This window comes from Corapipo altera, unplaced genomic scaffold (genome assembly GCF_003945725.1).
Source record: "Corapipo altera isolate COAL_440 unplaced genomic scaffold, ASM394572v1 44, whole genome shotgun sequence".
NCBI classification, from domain to species: domain Eukaryota; kingdom Metazoa; phylum Chordata; class Aves; order Passeriformes; family Pipridae; genus Corapipo; species Corapipo altera.
Genome location: NW_020884880.1, coordinates 10,655,039 through 10,675,373, shown reverse-complemented (window position 1 = coordinate 10,675,373; position 20,335 = coordinate 10,655,039). Strand labels below are relative to the sequence as shown.

At 38.0% G+C, this 20,335-nt stretch overlaps 1 protein-coding gene across 8 annotated transcripts in view; it reads left to right on the top strand.

Annotated features, from left to right (window-relative positions):
- The window catches only part of FAM126A (family with sequence similarity 126 member A), a 45,489-nt gene extending 30,378 nt beyond the window's left edge, over positions 1-15,111 (top strand). For 6 of the 8 annotated variants that reach the window (XM_027639352.1, XM_027639358.1, XM_027639354.1 and 3 more), the window contains exons 8-11: positions 1,803-1,919; positions 2,629-2,716; positions 3,195-3,354; positions 10,680-15,111. In XM_027639352.1, coding sequence (XP_027495153.1) covers positions 1,803-1,919; positions 2,629-2,716; positions 3,195-3,354; positions 10,680-11,236 — 922 coding nt within the window. In that variant the 3' untranslated portion in view covers positions 11,237-15,111. Of the gene's footprint in view, positions 1-1,802; positions 1,920-2,628; positions 2,717-3,194; positions 3,355-9,530; positions 9,826-10,679 lie in introns of all 8 variants that reach the window. The other 2 variants (XM_027639359.1, XM_027639360.1) reach the window with 2 other exon arrangements.
- The last annotated feature ends 5,224 nt before the right edge of the window (positions 15,112-20,335 follow it).

The following is a 20,335-nucleotide window of genomic DNA, read 5'->3' as shown; positions in this document are numbered from 1 at the left end:
TTTACTAAATATATTTGAATGCTCTTCAAGTTGAAACTTTCTTGGAATTATAGTGAATATTGAAACTAGAAATAAATCCATTTTTACAGATAATTTGTGTATTTCCAAAATCAGCTGTTGGTTTATAAAAAACAAAATAACAGGGCCAAAAAAAACCCCAAAAACAACAAAACCAAAACCCTGAAACAAAAAAGCCCACCTCAACTTTAGTTACAGTGTCTCTTTTTTGATCAATTTATCTTTTCAAAGGGAAAGAACTGATAGTAAATATGTCTGTGTCTGGATTTTTGAAAGGACTTGAGGTTAAGGGAAAAATTAGAATGGTCTCCTTCTCTGGGAAACCAAAGAGACCTAGAAGTCAACTACAGCACCTTTTTTCTAGTTGTAGTTCCTTGGTTCCTCACACAACCAAAACATGACAATGGATGTCTGTAAGATTTTCTTCTCTTCAGAGGAAGCCAGAGACTTTGGAGCACTTGGCAATATTTACAAGAGTTTTTACAAGATCTTTGATAGATAAACTGCTCTAAAATGTAAGGTAGAAAATATTTAGAAGCTAAGGATTGTGCAAAGGAAACTGTTGCTTATTCTGCTTGATTAGGTTTTGATTGTATTTGGAATAAATAATTTTTTGAAAGCCTCCAAAAGCAAGCTACCAGTAAATGCAAGCAAGCCTTCCTACTTCAAAATGTCTAATGTTTGGATCATCATCATGGCTGGGCTTCGCGAACGAAGATTTAGGAAGGCTCTGTCCACATTTGTTGCAAGCACGCTGGTGGCTAACGAGACCAATACGAGATAGAACATATCCAATTGCAAAAGGCACGGCAGAAAGACTCCTTAGGTTGTACAATCTGCAAGACACGATTCTTTCTGTGTTGTCTTTTCTCCTCGAGAGTGATCCTGCGTGCTTTCTCAAAAGAAACAGCAGCATTACAGATCATGTGTCTCCAGACCTCCTGATTGGAGGCCAGAGTAGACCAGTTATGGTGATCAATATGGCCAAGGCTGAGATGTTGTTTCAGGGAGTCCTTGTATCTTTTCTTCGGGGCTCCTCTCTTGCGGCAGCCGGTGGCAAGTTCACCACAGAGCAAGATCTTAAGGAGGCAGTGGTCCTGCATCCTTGAGACGTGCCCTGCCCAATGCAGCTGTGTTCTCAGTAACATGGCCTCAATGCTTGTGACTGCTGCTTGTTCTAGAACAGATGTATTGGTCACATAATCTGACCAGTGGATGTTTAGGATTGTCATCCACGTTTCTCTGCTTACTGAAAATCTCACCTTGACAGCATTTTAGAGATTCAAGGGAATATGTTTCAGAAGCTCAGAATATCTTTCAGTGTCCTGTTTGGATGTGGTAGAATCAGTATTCTGCTATTTGGCTATATAAAATAACTCCTTTAATTGGTTTGAGTGATGTTGAATTTAGGGGCTTTTTTTGAAGACCTGCAGTGAATGTGCTTTCTTCTAGTAAGTCTAATTGAATTTTTATGACTTTTCTAAAGAATCAAAATTATCTATTTCTTCCTATTTACAAACATAAACTGTAAATGTGAAAATTACAGCACAAAATACTTTGTGCTGATCTCTAATTGTAAATCCAGATTTTTTGCATCTGGGCAGTTACTAAGTTTCGTTTCATAAGAACGTACCTTACTGTGAAGCTGATGTCATTCTAGCCTTTTCAGAGAAAGTAACTCAGGGCTTTTAAAAACTAATCAATACTGGAGAAGTATTGAAACTATATAAACTACAAAGATGGTTCTACATTATTTGCTAATGACAAATGCATGATTTTTTTAGAATTTGTGTCTGTGGATATCCTCGCCAACAAGTGAGAAAGTACAAGGGAGTCAACAGTAGAATTCCAGTTTCATCTGAATTCATGGTGCAAATGTTAACAGGGATCTATTATGCCTTGTAAGTTGGTTTTTCTAATATGCGTACAAAGTAGAGAAATGTCAGCCTAATTTCTATACTTGTTTAGGCATGCTGTGTTGGGCGTGTTTCATTTTCTAGTGGACAGATGCTGTGTCTAGCAGTAAGGTCCTTGGGAAGAGTCAGTTCTCCAGCTAGCTGGTGGAAGTTACCTGTGTCACACTGGGGAAGGATGGCTAGAACAGCACTTGATAGGTGTAACTGCTGGTGTGAATAAAATATTTTAAAAAACCTTTTCCAACCGTTGTTGACTATCCACAGTTTTGCATGTTTAGTTCTGACATCAGTCGAGTTGAGGAAAAGAGGGGTTTTTTCTGTGAAATGCTGATGTCATCTACCCTTTGATAGTCATGTCAATGTGTGAAGCTTTCTTGCTAACTGAAATAATTAGAGACTAGTAATACAGGGATAGTCAAAAGCTGCAGGAATATTAGAAAATCCCATTTAAGTTTCAGAATATTTCATGACTAGCTGATCAATAGCTAATAATAAAATTTTTAAACTGCTTGGCATGACCAATGAAAATAAAGCTTTGCCTCCATAGATGCTACTTCAAAGTTCTATAAGTAGTTCATGCTAAAGAACGCAAGTAGTTCAAATCCTTTAAATTGAGCTCTCAAGGAACACTAGATCTGTGAAGGTTATGTGACGAAGAAGGTTCATCTTATTACATATATGTTTACCTTTGCAGTTATAATGGAGAATGGGATCTGGCTCGTAAAGCTATGGATGACATTTTGTATAGAGCACAGCTTGAACTATATCCAGAACCTCTGCTGGTAAGTATTGTATTTCAACACTTTGTTGAGTAGAATTTTTAGTCTACGAAATTCTTCCTGTGAACATCCATGATGCAACATCATAACAGGAACTGATAAATCTGTGTGTCTGTGCTTGTGCGAGCAGCTCCACCTGTAAGGTATTTTCAATGTTACTATGTCATGTTTCATGAACAGACTGTTTTCAGTAGAATGCTTCTAAGTCTTCAGAACTTAAATAATAGCACAGAAGAACTCTGAAGCAATAGCCACATCTTTTAAATTGGCAACTTTCTTTTTTAAAAGTGGCAAGTGTTAGTTCTGAGAGCTGATTGCAGCCAGCATTCTTTATAATCTGTGCAAGAAAGCTAGTGTGCATTTTGACCTTAAATTGGAATTGCATGCAGTATTCTTCTTAAAGTAGTAAGAATCCCTGACAGAATTCTTCTAAAATTTGGATCTTTGTGTTCAAAACTTAACTACATCTCTTCTGTTCTAGGTTGCTAATGCAATAAAAGCTTCACTGCCTCAGGGTGCCATGAAATCTAATAAAGAAGGTACAAGATGCATTCAGGTTGAAATTACACCTACTTCATCCAGAATATCAAGAAATGCTGTAACTAGCATGTCTATCCGAGGGCATAGATGGAAAAGGCATGGTAAGAAACACACTTTGCAATGAAATCTCAACTTTTTACACATTTTTGAAATAATAATGAGAATTTTTTTATTTCACATCTTCATTACTTGTAGGCAGGCAGCATTTGGGAAGGTTTTATTTTCTTGACTGGTGAATCTCAACGCAGTTCAGCTGAAATATAGTCTTTATTTCCTTAACCGTGTTTAAAAAAAACCAACACAACATACAGAAAACCTTTTTGTGAAAGGGAAGTGTAAACAGTTATTGCTTCTTTTAAGAGACTGATGTTCCTGTTTTCTTCTGAAAAGTAATTTCTAGTACCTGCAGCAAAGTAAGTATTTAACAACTTTACCACAGAACCTCACGTCTTAAATTACTTGAATAAAAATTGGGTTTAATGTTAGAGAGATAAAACATTATGTTTTGATGTTGGGGTTTATCCCTGACCAACAACTAAGCCCAACATAGCTACTTACTCCCTGCAATGGAATGGGGGAGAAAATTGGAAGAGTAAAAATGAGAAAACTTGCTGAGATAAAGACAGTTAATTAGGTAAAGCAAAAGGCACGCATGCAAACAAAGCAAAACAGGGAATTCATTGACCACTTTCCCTGGGCAGGCAGGTGTTCAGCCATCCCCAGGAAAGCAGAGAGCCATCACACATAGCCATTACTTGGGAAGACAAATGCCATCACATCGAATATCCCTCCTCTTCCTCCTTCTTCACTCAGCATTATATACAGAGCATGATGCCATATGGTATGGAATATCCCTTGGGCCAGTTGGGAACAGCAGTTTTTTGTGCATCCCCACCCAGCCTGCTCACTGGTGGGATGGTGTGAGAAGCAGAAAAGGCCTTGGCTCTGTGCAAGCACTGCTCAGCAATAATGAAAACATTCCCGATTTACCAACACTGTTTCCAGCAAAAATCCAAAAGACAGCCCCACACCAGCTACTGTGAAGAAAATTAACTCTGTCCCAACCAAAACCTGCACATTCGGGCAAACTAATATGAGGGATTCCACAAAGCAGAACATAGGTCTGGGCTGAGAAGTACAAAAAATAGTGCTGAATGTACTGCAAAAACAGAAATATCAAAAAGGGATTTCATGAGTCCTAATGTTGTATTTCACCACTTTTGCCATCTTCAGATGAGGGAAGAGCTGCGGGACCAGCAATGAGAATTGGCAATGGCTTGTTCTGTTGGTGTTGTATTTCTGGTGATAGGCTGAGAGTGTGAGAGTGTAGATAAGAGTGCTTTCCTAAAAGGTTCAATGAAGATTTCATAGTACCAATAAAATTTCTGTACAATATGCACTACATGAGCTTTTGTAGTATATGGACAGTTCAGGCAGAAAAATTTTGCCAAGCTACTTTTCTTTAATGACCAAGAAGTTCAGGTAAGTGTTGAGAAAATTATTTATAAGTATGCTGGGAGAAGGTGACTTTAAATAATCATAGAACTTCTTGAGCAGTAATGATACACTTCGGTGGTAGTAGTGCCAACAGTAAGCTGCCAGAGGGGATGAAGAGCAGAGGAAAGTAAAATAAATTTCTTTTCGATTGATTAAAAACTACTTAAAACTGTCAGACAAAGCTGAGGAGCAAAACATTTGTGTCTTATAACTCTAGTGAGATCCAGGAGCAAGTCATTATTGAAATCTCATGGCTGCTAAGGACCATTTTATTTTTCTTTCTTCAGCCTTACAGTTATTAAGCATGGATTATGGACCAGATGCAAGAAAACTGTATGATGGCTCAGCTTTTAAATAGATAAATGCCCTCTGAAGCTTGGCAATTTTGTTAGCAATTATTTTTGAGTAGTTCTATGCTTGTCCAAATGAGGTGGTGGAGGGTAAGGCAGCTCAGAGGTACTGAGTGCTAGTTCATCCAGAGAAATTCAAAGTGTATCAAAATGAACATTTCCTTTTGTATTTGTGTTTACAGGAGAAAAAACAGGAGACGAAAATGTTACAGAATCAGTATTGCAGCCATCCTTATAAGAATGCAAAATTTTCAGGAAATACAGAATCTAGAAGTTTTTACAGTTATTGCCTCATGGCAGGGAGTCATGCTTGGTGAAGTTCAAGAAAAAATGTGTGGGACAAATGTGCCCTGCAGCAGATAACAGTAAGGTGAAAGGGAAATGAGAATAATAGAACTCAGAAATGGGGTGGAATGCTGCGTTTGTGACTTGAAGAGCCTTTTTTAAGTCAGAATGGATGATCTGTTTCCAGCATTCCTGATAACCTAATTCAGTGCCCTACAATTCTTGATGAAAGAAAGGTATGAAATACATCTTTAGGGTCAGCATGCAGAAAGAATAACAAGACTTGTGCTTACAGATGATTGTTTGAATTAAAATAAATATTGAAGTTGGTAGAGATTAGGTGACAAGCCTTGTACCTCCTCTCTCTCATGGTGTAAGGGGAAAAAATGTGGGGTTTTTTTTTCGTTTTTTTTTTTTAGTTTTATTTTCGGTATAATAAAAATGAGTATAAATGGAGTAGGAAGCCAGACGAGACAGCTGAGACATATTTTGACCTTTTACGTTGTGTGAACCAGGAGATCTGATGAAGCAACGAATCTCTTGGGCAAACAAGGGCAGCAATTTTCTATCACTAGCTATTTGTGTAAAATAAATAAAATAGAAGAATTAAAGTGAATCACATTGCCAGCTGAGAAGCATGAACTTTATTTTTTTCTTGTCTTTTAAAAAACTCAGTTTCTTACAAAAGTTTTCAGACATTAAATCTTGCTGGCCTTTACTAGAACTCTAAATTGAAGTCAGTTTTGAATAAAGGTAGACTTAACGTTGAATCTTCTTGTGATACTTAACCTTGTAAGTTGTTTGTTAAGAGCGGTTACTTAGAAGAACTTTAAGAATTAAATTGGTATTATGAATGTAGACATCTGAGATATTTACTTTAGAGGTACTAAAGGTGAAGGTGATTTGCAAAATGGATCAATCTAATCACAAATGGGTAGTGTTTAGAGTGAGTTGATACTATCCACCGTTTAGCAACAAATTATTTATTGATATTGGTTTGCCTATAAATTATAAAACTTCAAAAAGAGCAACATTAGCTCTTTGATGTAGCATTAGTTCTTTGTAGTTTGTTTAAATTCAAGCCTTAAGTGGCATCTCCATTTCCGTTCACAAATAGAGGAAACCAGAAAAACCATACAGTGTGTAAGGTGCATCAATACTTAAATGAATGTTCATTTATGGAAGCTAGGGGGAAAAAAAACCAGCAAGCCCTATCAGTGCTTTCTTTATTAAAGTAAAATCTTCCAATCTGCCATATAAAGGAGTTGCTTGGGAAAAACCTCTGGTGTAGAGGTAGTGTGTGTAAGAGAAATACTGTAATTTAACAGACTTAAGAAGAGCTAAGCAGATGTTGGTAAGATACATAACAAAAGAACAAAGACATCAACTAGCAAAGAAGTTACTTTTTTCCTCACTGCAGAAATTGGCTTTTGTGTAGTACACAATGTTTAGAAACAATAGTCTTTGAAATCTCTCTGTGGAGAGAATTTTCTTAGTCTTTTTTTTTTTGAACAGTGTTAATTCCCCAAATTGTTGTAACTTATAAGAATCTGGAATGAATGTTAATTTTGGGATATGAGTTTGATGCTTTTGTGAATAATTCAAAATGCTAACTGTTGTGCAGCCTGAGCTTGTGGTGGTTAAAATTGAATTGCAATCCAAGTGGGCAGTTTGTGTGTGCAATCTGTAAATGTGTAAATGATCTAGGCAACCATAATAATAAGGTAGACTATGATTGAAATACCTTTTGAATTAAGTCTTAGCAGTTAGTAATCCGGAAATACATGTATCAAGATTGGTCGTACTACTCAAAGCTTTCAGAAATGTGACTCCAAATCCATTTCTCTTCACCTGCTATGGGCATATTTGTATTAATATTCAAACTGGCATAATTTTTTAGTTTTGTCTCTACACTATTTAGCAGTGTCCTTTGTTTTCTCTTTTGTTACATTGCCTTATGCACTGGGTATTAATATCTCTCTCTCTCAAAGGCTAGTTGCCCAGAGTTGAAGCAGTATTATCTTCAAAACCAAGCACTATGAAGCTGAAGGTGTGGTTTAGGTGTTCTTAAAAGTTTTAAAAGAAGGAGGGTATGCTACTATAAAGGACATGCATTGTGTATTCTTGTCTTGCCCCAAGATGCTATGGTAGACAGTGTTAATGGGAATTGAGATACCCATTATCCCATTTTTTTCATTAGCTTCCTCCTATAGTTGAGTTAAACTCAGAGAAAGGTGTATTTCCTTTCATTGGTAGTTACTAGCACTTGCCTAAAAGGTTAGACATAATTATAATGAGTAAAACTCTTAAATTTTTGGGTTTCTTTTCCTCAGTTCATTATGGTAATGGCTATTTTGTTATTCCCACAGCTGTGGGAATGCAGCAGTGATGGGTAAAGTGCTGATATCACAGCAGGATGTTACATTTAGAAATGCACACCACCAAATAGCAATAACTGGGTATTGCTTTTATACAGCATCTTTAACAAAAAAAAAATCTACCTCTGTTTTTCTGATTTCTGCTGCCTACACTGAGTCATCTTTCTTTGGAATTGGATAATTAGTGCTTTTCTGCCCTTGGTGGGGAAGGAAGTGACAGTGTAGCTCTGTCCTGTCCTCTCCTCTCTTTCTGGGACAGCAGGAAGGAGTTTGAAGATGCCATAGGAGAGGCGCAGGTTCCTCACCCTAGTGAAGTTAGAGCAATGAGGCCAATGAGAACATTGATCTTCTCTCTTCAATAACTTTTCTGCTCCCGTGTTTTTGGAAAAAAGGCTGTATTTGATAGTGGTATTATTATTACTATTGCAGTTCATGTTGCTCAGTTGTTACTTTGTTATTGACAACAGAAGACTTTTACAGAAAGTGCTATTAGAAGGAATAAAGAGTTCTAACTTGAGTTTCCTGCCAAATGTCAGGAGTTCAGTGGCTAATAGCAGCAGTTATTAGTACCATTTCCTTTGGATAGTGCAACTTGTTAAATAGATATTTTCATTAGTCATTGACTAGTTAGAAAGACTCATGACACTTAGACTTTTCAGGTAAAATCAGGAATAGCTCTTACACCAGGAAACACTAATGTCCATCCCTACCAGAATAAGCTTCTGGCTCTGTTCTGATCAGTGCAGACAGCACAGATGCCAGCAAAAAGCCCAGTGCTGGAGCCCACCTGACCTAGAAGTACACTGTACTTGCACAAGAGTCCTTAGTGAGGGGACAGGAGGAAGAGAGGATCTCCTCCAGTTAAAAAAACAGTAGAGCTGCCGCTGTGAAAAATCATCTCATTGTAAATTCCTCTGGTTTTGGACTTCATACTGTCAGTTAAGTGTCTGTACTGCCAGCTTCTGTCATGCACAGTAGCAAACTGGTGGGATACTCTGGGTGGTCCTTACTTAATCCTTGGGTCTGAAAGAGCTGTGTTAGGAATAAAACACAGGGACTCAGTTGAGCTTTATTTGGAGCTGTGCTTTTAGTGCATTTTTAGTCTTGTCAAGTTTGTGGCCATAGTGTTTGCATATATTATACACATATAACACAGAAAGAATATATAATCATATAGCATATAGTGTAGTTCTCACTCTTCTTCACTTGTTTTTCCGTGGTATACAGAAATATCTTTCTGATTGAAAAGAATTTTTTCAAATGACAAAAGAAAATGGAAATCAAACTGTGCTTGAGCTGGCTTAGTCATTGCACTGTTAGGTTTCAGGCTGACCACTGTGCAACACGATGAAATTGTATGTGTATTTCTGGTTCTTGCATATTAATACATGAAGTTGATATGCCATTTCATTGTAAAACTAAGCTTCACTTTAGCATGGTGGTACAGAGAATATAGTCATGACAGTGAAGTATGGGCTGTTCTTTGGTTTCTGATAATCTGCCTCATGACTCTCAAAAATGTCAATTTTGCAACATCAAGCATGGGCCTTTCCAGTATGTGGTGCAGGCTAATAACTGGAAGATTGAAGACTGCAATTTTAGAAATAAAGCAAAATTCCATACTTGCTAATATTGCTAATTAACAAGAGGTTAATATGTGTACATCTGCTTTAATTTATAATGCTTAAGTCATCTGTATCGGCTTTTGTTTCATGTTTTGTTTCAGACATCTTTTGTGTTTTTTTTCTTATCCATCTTTAATTCTAGAACAACCAGAGAATGGTAATGATGCTACTGAATTGGGCAACTTTATCATACCTGAGATTAGTGTCACAAGTGTGGCTGGAGAGAGGACCGGGAATGGGGAAAAGAGCAGAGCACTAGCAGAGAATGATGTTCAGCATTTACAGGGAGTACAGGAAACAGCTACAGATCCTAGAACTGACAGCAAAGGCATGCCAGAAATCAGGAGGCAAAAATCTGTAAGAAAAATGATGGAGGATGGAATAAACTCATCTGGCAGAGTGCAGTTTTAGCAGAGCACTTGTAGCTGCACTCTAAGGTACCGCTGTTGATTGAAAGGGTCACTGCTGCATGTTTCAAGAATTAAAGTATGCAGTTAATGTATTTGCATGTGTAATAACACAATTGCATGTATTGCACACAGCTTCGTCTGTGCCACAGACAGTGATGATACACTTACAAGTAGATTTACTTAATCTGGAGAAAATACACTGAGACTCAGCCTACCTTTGAATTTATTAAACATATATACAGAGTTTACAAAATCCAGTGATCAATGGTATGAAAAATCTATAGAAATGGATATGAAAAGTATTTGTCGTGTACCTTAGACTTCCCAAATTCAACCTTTCATTCTGTACTGGAGATCTCAACGTTGTGCTTGAGTTTCAAACTCATACTACCAGACCTGTGATGCAGAAAGTGACCTTTCAGTCCTAAAGCATTCTTGGGTTGCTAAACATGCAGGTACCATAATGGGTGTCCTGGGGCATTGATCACATACCTCTGTAATTAACAAGCTTTGCCAAATCATGTAATGGATCACTTGCTGAAAATAAGATTTACACTTTTTTTTGTTCCATGTGGTACCTTCTAATCTCTAAGTTTCTAACTTCCTGCATGAATTAACAAGTCCGCATTTCTTTTTTTTTTTCCTAAAATCACAAGAAAACGAGGTTGGGGGCATGCTTTTGTGGCATTATTTGCTGTAACTCTAATCCTAATGAACCTTAATTCCAAAATGTCATGGAATAGGTAAGTGTTTTGTCTTCTGTTCTGTGCTCTATTGCTTTATGGCTTCACGCTTGTAAATATCAAAATTGAGCAATACATAAAATCAATAAATGTGAGAAAGTCAATTGCTAATTCTTTATTTCTGTTTCTACCATGCAGGTAATTCTGATTTAGGAATTCAAGAAGAACTAATAGAGGTATCTGAAACTGATGAAGGGTTTTACTCTAGGGCTACTTCTAGTGCAAGTCAGTCTGCCCTGTCTAACAGCAGCAACACGAGCAGCAAGAACCTTCTAGGGAAGAGCCAGCGAAGGTCTGGAGGAGTCAAAGCTGGAGGAAAAGAAAAAGAAGGAGAAACCTGTAGAGAACACTTATCACGAAAACAAACTCAGAGAGCCATGAGTGAGAATCTAGAGCTTGTCTCTCTGAAGAGACTGACACTGACAACTAGCCAGTCCCTGCCTAAGCCTGGCAGTCATAGTCTGGCCAGAACGACCACTACTGTGTTTAGTAAATCCTTTGAACAGGTCAGTGGTGTCACAGTTCCAAATAATCATGGTGGTGTCTCTGGTACAGAGGCAAACAGGTTTTCAGCTTGCAGTCTTCAAGAGGAAAAACTGATATATGGAACAGAAAGAACAGATCTTCCGATTTTAAGCAAACCACCTAATCAGCAGCGACCTCCAAGTATTAGCATAACTTTGTCAACAGATTGATATTAAATTGGGCATTATGAAAAATAAATTATTGAGGATTTGTCCTGATATTGGTACATTAAACTCCTTAATGTGCTGTACGTTACTTCTTTAAACCCCAAGCCTGTAAATTCTTGTTTGGTTCACATTTGACAGTAATACTGAATAGACAACAGTTGTAATTATTTTTGAGTCAACTTCTGATAGCTTGGAAAGTGTACTCTTTTTACAACTTCATGAGAAGCTTACACCTTCCTTAATTGAAAAAGCATTAATTGGTTGTTTGGCCACTGATAAAGGTGTGTGGCTTCTTACAGATGTGTAGTGTGGGAACAAATAGAGCCTCTCTCCCAGATTCTGCTTTTTCACTACCCTTGGCATAGGCAAAACTGCAAGTACTTCTTTTTTTTTTTTTGGGGGGGGGAGGAGTCTTGCAGTATTGTCATGAAGTTTTGGAACAGCATCATAAGAACAAACATTCTCTTACATTAGCCGTGAGAAGGCTGTGCTTACATGCAAGGTTAAAACTAGAAGCATCACTACAGCGTTTGATGTCGTGGTTGGTTTTGTAATGGTGGTTAGTACATGTTGCAATGTTCATACTTCTGTATGCCTGTATGAGTCCAATTTATAGATGCATTTTGGTTTTCCTGTATGTCTTCAAAACTGGGCCAAAGTTCATACAGCAGCAGTACTTCTGGGTGGGAGTTATTATCACTTGCTATAGTAGTCAGTCTTTAATCTTAAAAATTATGTGACAGACTCTGTCTTTCTTTAGGATGCTTAAATATCAGTTGCAAAGCCACTCATTGAAAAGTCTGTCATCAGTATTTTTATTATTTGTGGGGAAGAGATGTGCTTGTGTATCAATGTTATGTAGGAAATATGAGCCCTTTGCACTGACTCAAGCCAATCAGGAGTGTGAATGTGTTTAACATGAACTTTGTACTTGAGCCTAAGAGAATACTACCAAAGGATGTGTACTTTCAGTAACTTGCAAGCACAAAGGGAAATTATAATGTAAATATATAACTAACCCTGTAATTCCTAGTCTTTTATATTTATTATTTTTCTAGTTTGAAATTCTAAACCAGCAGCCTGTTTAGGGTTACCTAACCCTTAATCTTCAATGAGTTTGTTTGATACCAACTTCTATAATGTCAGGATTTTAATTAAAAAAGAACATTAAAACTTCTTATGCAGAAATTTGAAGCAGTAGCTGACAAAACCACTCCAGTAGCAATGATTGGCTGATAAACGGACAGTGTATTATTATGAGTGGAGAAATAGGATGAAGATCTAAGGCATAGTCACTCCCAACTGTCCAGATTTCTGCAACTGTTAATCTGTTATTGTCAAGAACCTTGTAAGAAAACAATCACTAAAATTCTGGTAGACTTTCCCATTTGCCTAGAAATAAATTTAGATATTCCTTTATGACTTAAACTGAAGCACAAATAACCTCTAAGCAGCTAATGTTATTCAGGTTTATAGCAATTAATAAGCTGGTTAATTAGTGAAAAGAGATGAGACATAGTTGATAGAGACAAGTTATATAATTGTGATACTAAGACTTGCAGACTAGATGTGTCCCTTCCTTAAGATCCACCAAAGTATGTAGAATAACTCCATCAGTCTGTAGGTGTTTGTGTTCACCTGAGAGCCTGAGCTTAAAGGAATATGCCACACTTTTTCATTCTTCAGTTTGTTGTGTGACACTGTTCTATTCTAGTAGCATAGTATTTCACCTTTTTACAGTGAAATGTTTTCTTAGTTGTACATGAAAACTTAATTCCTAATGTATAAACTATAAATTTGCCCTGTTAATTTTTTAATACTTTGGCCAGTGAAAGAAACTGGTTCTTTGAGGTTGTATACTTTTGTAAATGCTTTGTACAGCAGAAAATTTTGCCTCTTTTTAAATTTTTTTTCTGCAATATTCATTAGCATGTTTGTTTCAGATTGGCTAATACATGTGGCTGCTGGAGCAGGCATAACCACGAGCAACAGAAGGGTGTTGGGCAGCTGATAGTAGGCATTGGCTAGTACTACACACACTGGGTGTGGAGCTCTTCCTTCCCCTGAAATTTGTTATAAATGTTACAAAGAAATAACCTGCAGATCTCTCAGCAGCCTCCTGATCTGCTTTTGCAGTGTAGGACCTGAGAATACTTTGGGAAAATTTTGCAGTAATTTAAATTGAGACCTAAACTAGAATAGATAAGTAAAATTGCAATAGACAATTATTTGTTGTGATGGTATTGGTTGTGAGTTAGCATTAAGGGACTTGAATTTTTAACTAAGTTTACTGGGTTTGGTTTGTTTCATTTAATTCATGATTGTCCACTGTGAAGGTAACAATCTTTCAAGCTGGGTGTTGGTATAAAAGATATTTATTATACTGGGAAGATTTTGTCTCTTTAGCTCTAAATAATTAGGATTTTGAAGGATCTAAAATGCCGTACAATGTAGATGTGTAACATGATGTTTACAATACTGTGGGCTACAAGTCAAATGGTGTTAAAATAAAGGTAGTTTATTCTTTTATTTTATCTAGCTGATCTGGCTTGAACCCAAGATATAGGCTCAACTGAAATAACATAAAGCTTCATACTTTTTTGAGAAAATGATAAAAGGGAAGGTTCTTGGTACTATGGGCTGCTCTTTCCATACATATGTGGCTTCATGTAAATATGTATGTATTGGTCTCTAGAGCAGTTTACACAGTGAACATGTTTTTGTGAGCTGACATCACACCTTGATACTGATTGAGTCAGAAGAATTTATTTCCTGATATGAGTACCAAAACTTTCAGTTGTGCTTCTTTCTTTTCTTAAAAATGGAAAAGATAAAAAAAGGCAGGACTGGGGAGCGGGATGGGGGAAAGTAGGGCAGGAAACAGATATTTCTAAATAAATCTCTCTTTTCATGATATTTCTAAAATTGTCAAAATCTGGGGGTTTGGGCATTATCTGAGCACTTCAGACTGTTATATGGAAAATGTATGTTAAAAAAGTAGATGTCTTCTAACAGTGTAAGGAAAACCTATTAAGACTACCCATATTATAGTCTGCCTGGGAGTGGGTAGTTCTGATGAATACCTTCTGAGCATACACAGCTGCAACATCCTGCAGGAAAAACGTTATGTAGGAGTGAATCATCTCAGGTGGTAATAAGAGAAGTTGTTTCAATGCTGACATTCATCACTGACCTTACTGTTTTAAATCGAAGGACACTGTTTCCAAGGCTTTGAACAGCAACACTTCCAAAACTCTGTTGAAACTGAGAAGAATTATTTTTATTGTGAGAGTCTGTAACATTCGTGCACAAAGCATATGGCCTCTAACCACTTCTTGTAGAGCTGCAGTGACTTTTCTGAATTGATTGAAATGTCTTGAATTGCCTTCATTACCTAACAAATTTGAAAGGTACAGAAATATATAGCTATTTTAGACACATTTCTCTGTAAGGAGGTTTACTATGAGGATTCTAGAAATTTCTAACTTAATTGTCTAATACCTTTTGTCAGTGTTTGTGGCTTACAGTGCTGTATATAGGTGTGTAATATATTGCCTTTTGTATTTGTATAATTCTACTTCTAAGACTAGATGTGTACATTTCTTAATATTCACTGAAGTCTGTGGAATATCTGCCTCAGTCTATAGATGTCTGTCTTCACACGAGAACCTGAATTTAAATTACTGCCACACTTTGTCTCATTCTTCAGCTCATTATGTGACACTGTTCTTTGTTTTAATAACACACTCTTTCACCTTTTTTGCAGTGAAGTATTCTCTTACATTGAAAACTTACATTCCTAACGTATAAAATATGAGGTTGTCTTTTAGTGTTTAATAATTTTGGCAGTAAAATAAATTGGTTTTTTTGAAGCTGTATGCTTATGTATATACTTTGTGCAGCAGAAGATTTTGCGTCTTTACAGGCTTGGATGAATATACATTACATAGCAATGTATTTGTACACTTTTCATTACACACATCTAGAAGTCACAGTAAGGTTGACTGCATTACTTAAAATATGCTTAATACCCATTTTACAGAATGTAGGCTCTGCAACTGCAGCCTGCTCAGGTATGACACTATGGCTGAGAAACACTGACAGATGAAGGGTGATTTCAAGCAGGTGAGTTGTCAATCTCCAGAAGCAGATGACGATCCTGTCAATAATGTAGCACTACTTGGGCAACTTGATAGTTTTGGTGGTCTTAATATAACAGTGGTTTGATACACAGCCATTATCTGCAATGTGTCTTTTTAACTAGATTTGTTTATGCTGCAGTCATCACTGTGTTTGTGACCTGGTGATCTGGAGGCTGTTGGCTGTCTTTGCTGCTAGGATGGGTGTGGCCGGCTCGTGTTCCCCTTTTTCATGGAGACCCCCAGGGTTGCTTCTGTCTGGCCCCTGTGTGTGCTGGGTTTTTTTTCCCAGGAGCAGGACTTGGCAGTCTCTGTTAAACTTCCTGCGATCCACGTGTTGGCTCACACCTCCTGCCCATTGGTGTCCCTGTGAATGGCAACACATCCCCCTGGGCTGTCAGCCTCTCCTCCTGGTCAAACACACTTAGGGTGAATTCTGTCCCATCATTCATCTTCATTAAGAAAGATGTTAAATGGTCCTGCCCTGGGTATTTACCCCTGGAGTTCACCAGTAAGGCCAGGGGCTTCGTGCACTGGTGACAGCCCTTTGATCCTGGCACTTGAGGCAGTTTTCTGAGATCCAGGGTTCCTGGGGGCTGCTCTTGTTGGTGACAACAGAAGCAAAGGTGTTCTTTTCCATATCTCCTCTCAGCAGGTCCTCTGCCCCACTCAGCTGTGGAACCTTATTTTTCCCTAGTCTTCCTGTTGCTGATGGTGTCTCTGCTAAAGCTTTTTTTGTTGCCCTTCACCTCCTTGCCAGATTCCACTTTGGGGCTTTCCTAACCCCATCTGTGCATGTGTGGATGGTGCATCTCCCTAGGTTCCCTGCTCTTGCTTCTACCTCTTCAATACTGCTTTTTCATGTTTAGTCAAGAACTTCTTGTTTGTGCATTCATGCCTCCTGCCAGCTCTGTTTGTGTATGTAGCCATAGACCATTTTTGAGCCTGGAGGAGATGGTTCTTGAACATCCACCAGCTCTTCTAGCTCTTCTTTCTAGTGTGGTCTCCCATGGGCATCTACAGAGCAGATTCCTGTGCAAGGCAGTTCTACTGTGTTGGTCCAGGGTCGTGATCCTGCATTTTGTTTGAGGGTTTTTTCCTTTCCCCTTATAAATGTAGTCTCTGGTGCAATGCTGTAGAAAAACCTGGATGAATGGAAAAGCTCTAGTAGATGGCAGCAGTTGGAGATCCCACTGTGCATAGTTCCACTTTTTTCAAATGTCAGTCTTTAGCCTTTTGTTTTGAATAGGCAAAACTCAATTTCCTTTCATCTAAAGGGGTGAGAAAGGAAATCTGCTTTTGAATATTGAAGAGGGTAAAAGTTTTCCTTTGCAAAAGGTACAAATTAGACTTGATGCTATGATTGTCCTGTGAATGTGTAGGATTTGCAATTTCAGTTACAGTGAGTGAAAGGCAGAGCTTAGAATGGGCTTTTGCGTCATTTCAGGCTGGAATACCTATTGATTAGTGAAATACAACATGAATTCGAATACCTCTTCTCTTCCTAAAATGTGGTTCTCCAAAGTGCAGCCCTTACTTGGAGGCTGAGACTAGCTGAGAGCCTGCTGGACAATTGGTAGGGAAAGGGATGTGTGAAGGTATTACAGGCAATTAGTAACCAGTTATAAAAGTTACATTTGTTCCTACAGACTTCACAGCTGGTTGCCTGCATTAAGCTTATAATAATTATTTTTCATGTTTTATGTTAATCTAGCTCTGTATTAAAGATGACTTCAGTGTGGGAGTTTTCTCCCAGCTCACAGCTGCCAGGTAATAAATACATCTGCTAATTCAGGATAGTGGGAAGAATGTCACCGTGACTCTAGAAACCTTTGTGCAACAAGCCTTCACATCGTACTGTGCTTGCTTCATTAACTTGATTCCTAAAATAAGGTTGTGTTTAATCATCTGTTACTCTACATGTGCTGGGACAATTCAGAAATTTAATGGTGCGGAAAGACTTGTGGAAGTCAGTCTGAGTCACACCGCACTTCTGACAAGCTGCCTAGTTGTTGTTCTCATCACTAGTGCTGACTAATACTGGCAGTCCTCTACATAGCTTCTTGGTCTGGAGTGTGATGGTAGGTTTTATTACTGTGAGAGGGCACATTTTGGAGGAGGTGAGAAGAAATACCAGGTTTTCCCCCCACAAAACAACAAAGTTAATGAAGATGTGTCAGGTATTGACATAAGAAGTCCATGGTGTGAATATGATTTTCCAGTGTTTATGCAGGACAAATAGTGAACCAGAACAATGACCATCCAGTGCTTTTTCTGAAAAGATACTCTCTTCATGCATGAATACCATAGAATCACAGAATGGTTTGGTTAGGAAAGAATCTTAAAGATGATCTAGTTCCAAGCCCCCTGCCATGGGCCCAAATTCCACCTGCTACACAAGGTTCAGAGTCCCGTCCAACCTGGCCTTGAACACTTTCAGGGATGGGGCATCCACACATCTGAGCAATCTGTTCCGGTGCCTCACCACTCTCACAGTTAAGAACTTTTTCCTAATATCTAATTTAAACCTGTTCTCTTTCAGTTTGCAGCCATTCCCCCCCCTCCTGTTGCTATATGCTCTTATAAATCATCTTTGATTTCGTTGAATCATTGAATATCATATTTGATGCCTATCAAAGTAGGAACAGAGCAGTGACTCATTTAAAACATACACATAAAAACACATATCTGTTATGTATGTGTGTATATATACATTTTTACACATATATACACATATATGTTCTCCTCTTCAACTAGCTGGGTATGGAGATTGTAGAACTGTCAGACTGCTGGAGCTGGCAAAGGTTTGGACCAGCACTGATGTTGATGACCTAAGGTACCACCTAAAGTAGATGTAGCTAGGCACTGAAAAGTTGTGTTGGCACTGGTGTATTTTCCTTGTGGTATTATCTGCCAAGAGTAAATCGATCTGAATATAAATTATAAAGGTTTTTGCACTTACTTCTTTAAGATTTTTTTTTTAAAGAAGTCATAATACTCATATTTTCTCATTTGCTTTTTTACTTTTTTAAAATGCACTGTTTTCATTATTGTTAATAGCCTGCAGTTCAGACTTTACTAATAATTGGGAGTGAATTGGGATAGTATTAAGTACGATAACATTTTGTAGCCAACTGGCATACCAAATGTCATCTTTCAGCAGACTGTCCCGCCCCTAAAATGTTGGTGTTTAAGAAATTTGCTATAATAAATCACAAAGGGGAAGTACTTTCACAAGGTAACAACATTAATATATCCTAGGAAATTGTTTACTGTTTAGTTCATTGGGATTTATATTCTTCATTTTAGCCATTAGAGAAAACCAATCCAACTGTTATTTAGTGAAACTATTAATTTCAGCTCTCCCTGTATTGACTGAAGAAAGATACAGGCACTGTCATACCAATTCAGGGCCTTCTGAGCTAGGGAGATCCTTTCGGACACTCACAATGTGTTCATCCCGTCTCTTACTTCCCCTTATCCTGAAAACTGGTTTAGTGTTGCTGCCTTCTTACTGATTCTGACTGAATTGAATCCGTACATTCCCCTTCTTGCTGCATTAAGCCAAAAGAAGCTTTAGCATAGCAGCAGTGGCTTCAGCAGAGCTCTGAATGTCAGCAGCTGTCTTCTTTGCTAAAGGCCTTACAAGCAGGCAGATGTCTAGGGAGAATAGATCTGGTTTAGTAGTTCTCTGGCCAGGCTGTAAAAATCAGCTTATAATGATGTGCACAGGTGCTGGGATTTAAGATTCCAGCTGCATCTGTTCAGATTATTTGACTAATCATGAAGTAGTTGCATTTTTAAATGTCTAAAGCAGGGAAGAAGGAAAGAACTGGAGCACGAATTTCTATAGCAGTCCTGTGTCTGCTATTCTTGCTTCATGATCCCACTTAAAAGTATATAATAACTTTACCAGCTCTTGAATTTTACAGAGGAATAGCAGCAAGGATGATAAAGCTTCCGTACAACTGGATGTTACCTGTTCAGCTCTAGCTGAGTCCTCTGACAAATCTTGTTTCTTAACCATTTGAGCTGGGAAAGAGCTCCTTGACTGCCTCCATACTGTGTCAAATTCATAACTTTAAGCTTCTTTGGTTATCTGTGAGAACTTGCTTTTTCCTGCTATCAGCATAGGAAAGCATGCTACAAAAACATTGCCCTTGAATGCAGCATGAACCTGAATGTGTTTCAGGTGTTCAAGCCTCAGTGAAGGACTGAGGAGAGATTTTCATCACTTCTTTAGTCTTTGCCCAAGACAAGCTTCCTGATGCCATCAGGTGTGTTAAAATGCTGCCAGCCCAGTGCTGAGGTGTTCATGTGGCAGCCAGTTCTGCGTGCGGCCATAAGAGTGAGGACAGAGGCCAGTGCAATCCAGCTTCTAAGTGGATTAATTCCCTGCTTTGACATCATGACCCAAAATAAAACGTACTCATGGACAAATAACTTGAAGAAATTACCAAGTAATGTATTTCTCCAAGATCCACAGTGTATGACCTGTCTTTATTGTAAAGCCTGGCATATGTGATATATACTGCAGCACAATATGTGTGCCCTATTCTCGATGAATGGCAGCGTGGTTTTGCACCTTAGGAGCAGTATTGAATAAAAACCTGTGATGTTTGGGAGGACAAGGAGTTTTGACACATTCTGGTAATGTGAGATGAGTAACTCCTTAAATCCACGAAGAAAATTAGTTAGTAGGTAGATCTACTTATAAGGTACTTGATGTCATAATTTAATTTCAGGCAGAAAAGCAGCCCCTTGGAAGAATCTTGGTTTGTTCTTGAGATATTGAACAGTTCTAATATGCCTTGACATCCGGTACCATGTTCATAATCCCTGTAATTACTCCTTCCTACTCTAATAAGAGTAGGCAGTGTACAGCACAAGTGCTGAGGGATAGTTTTGTTTCATGCTTGAAAGGCAAAATGTGTTGTATAAAGCATACTTTGTACTGAGCTGT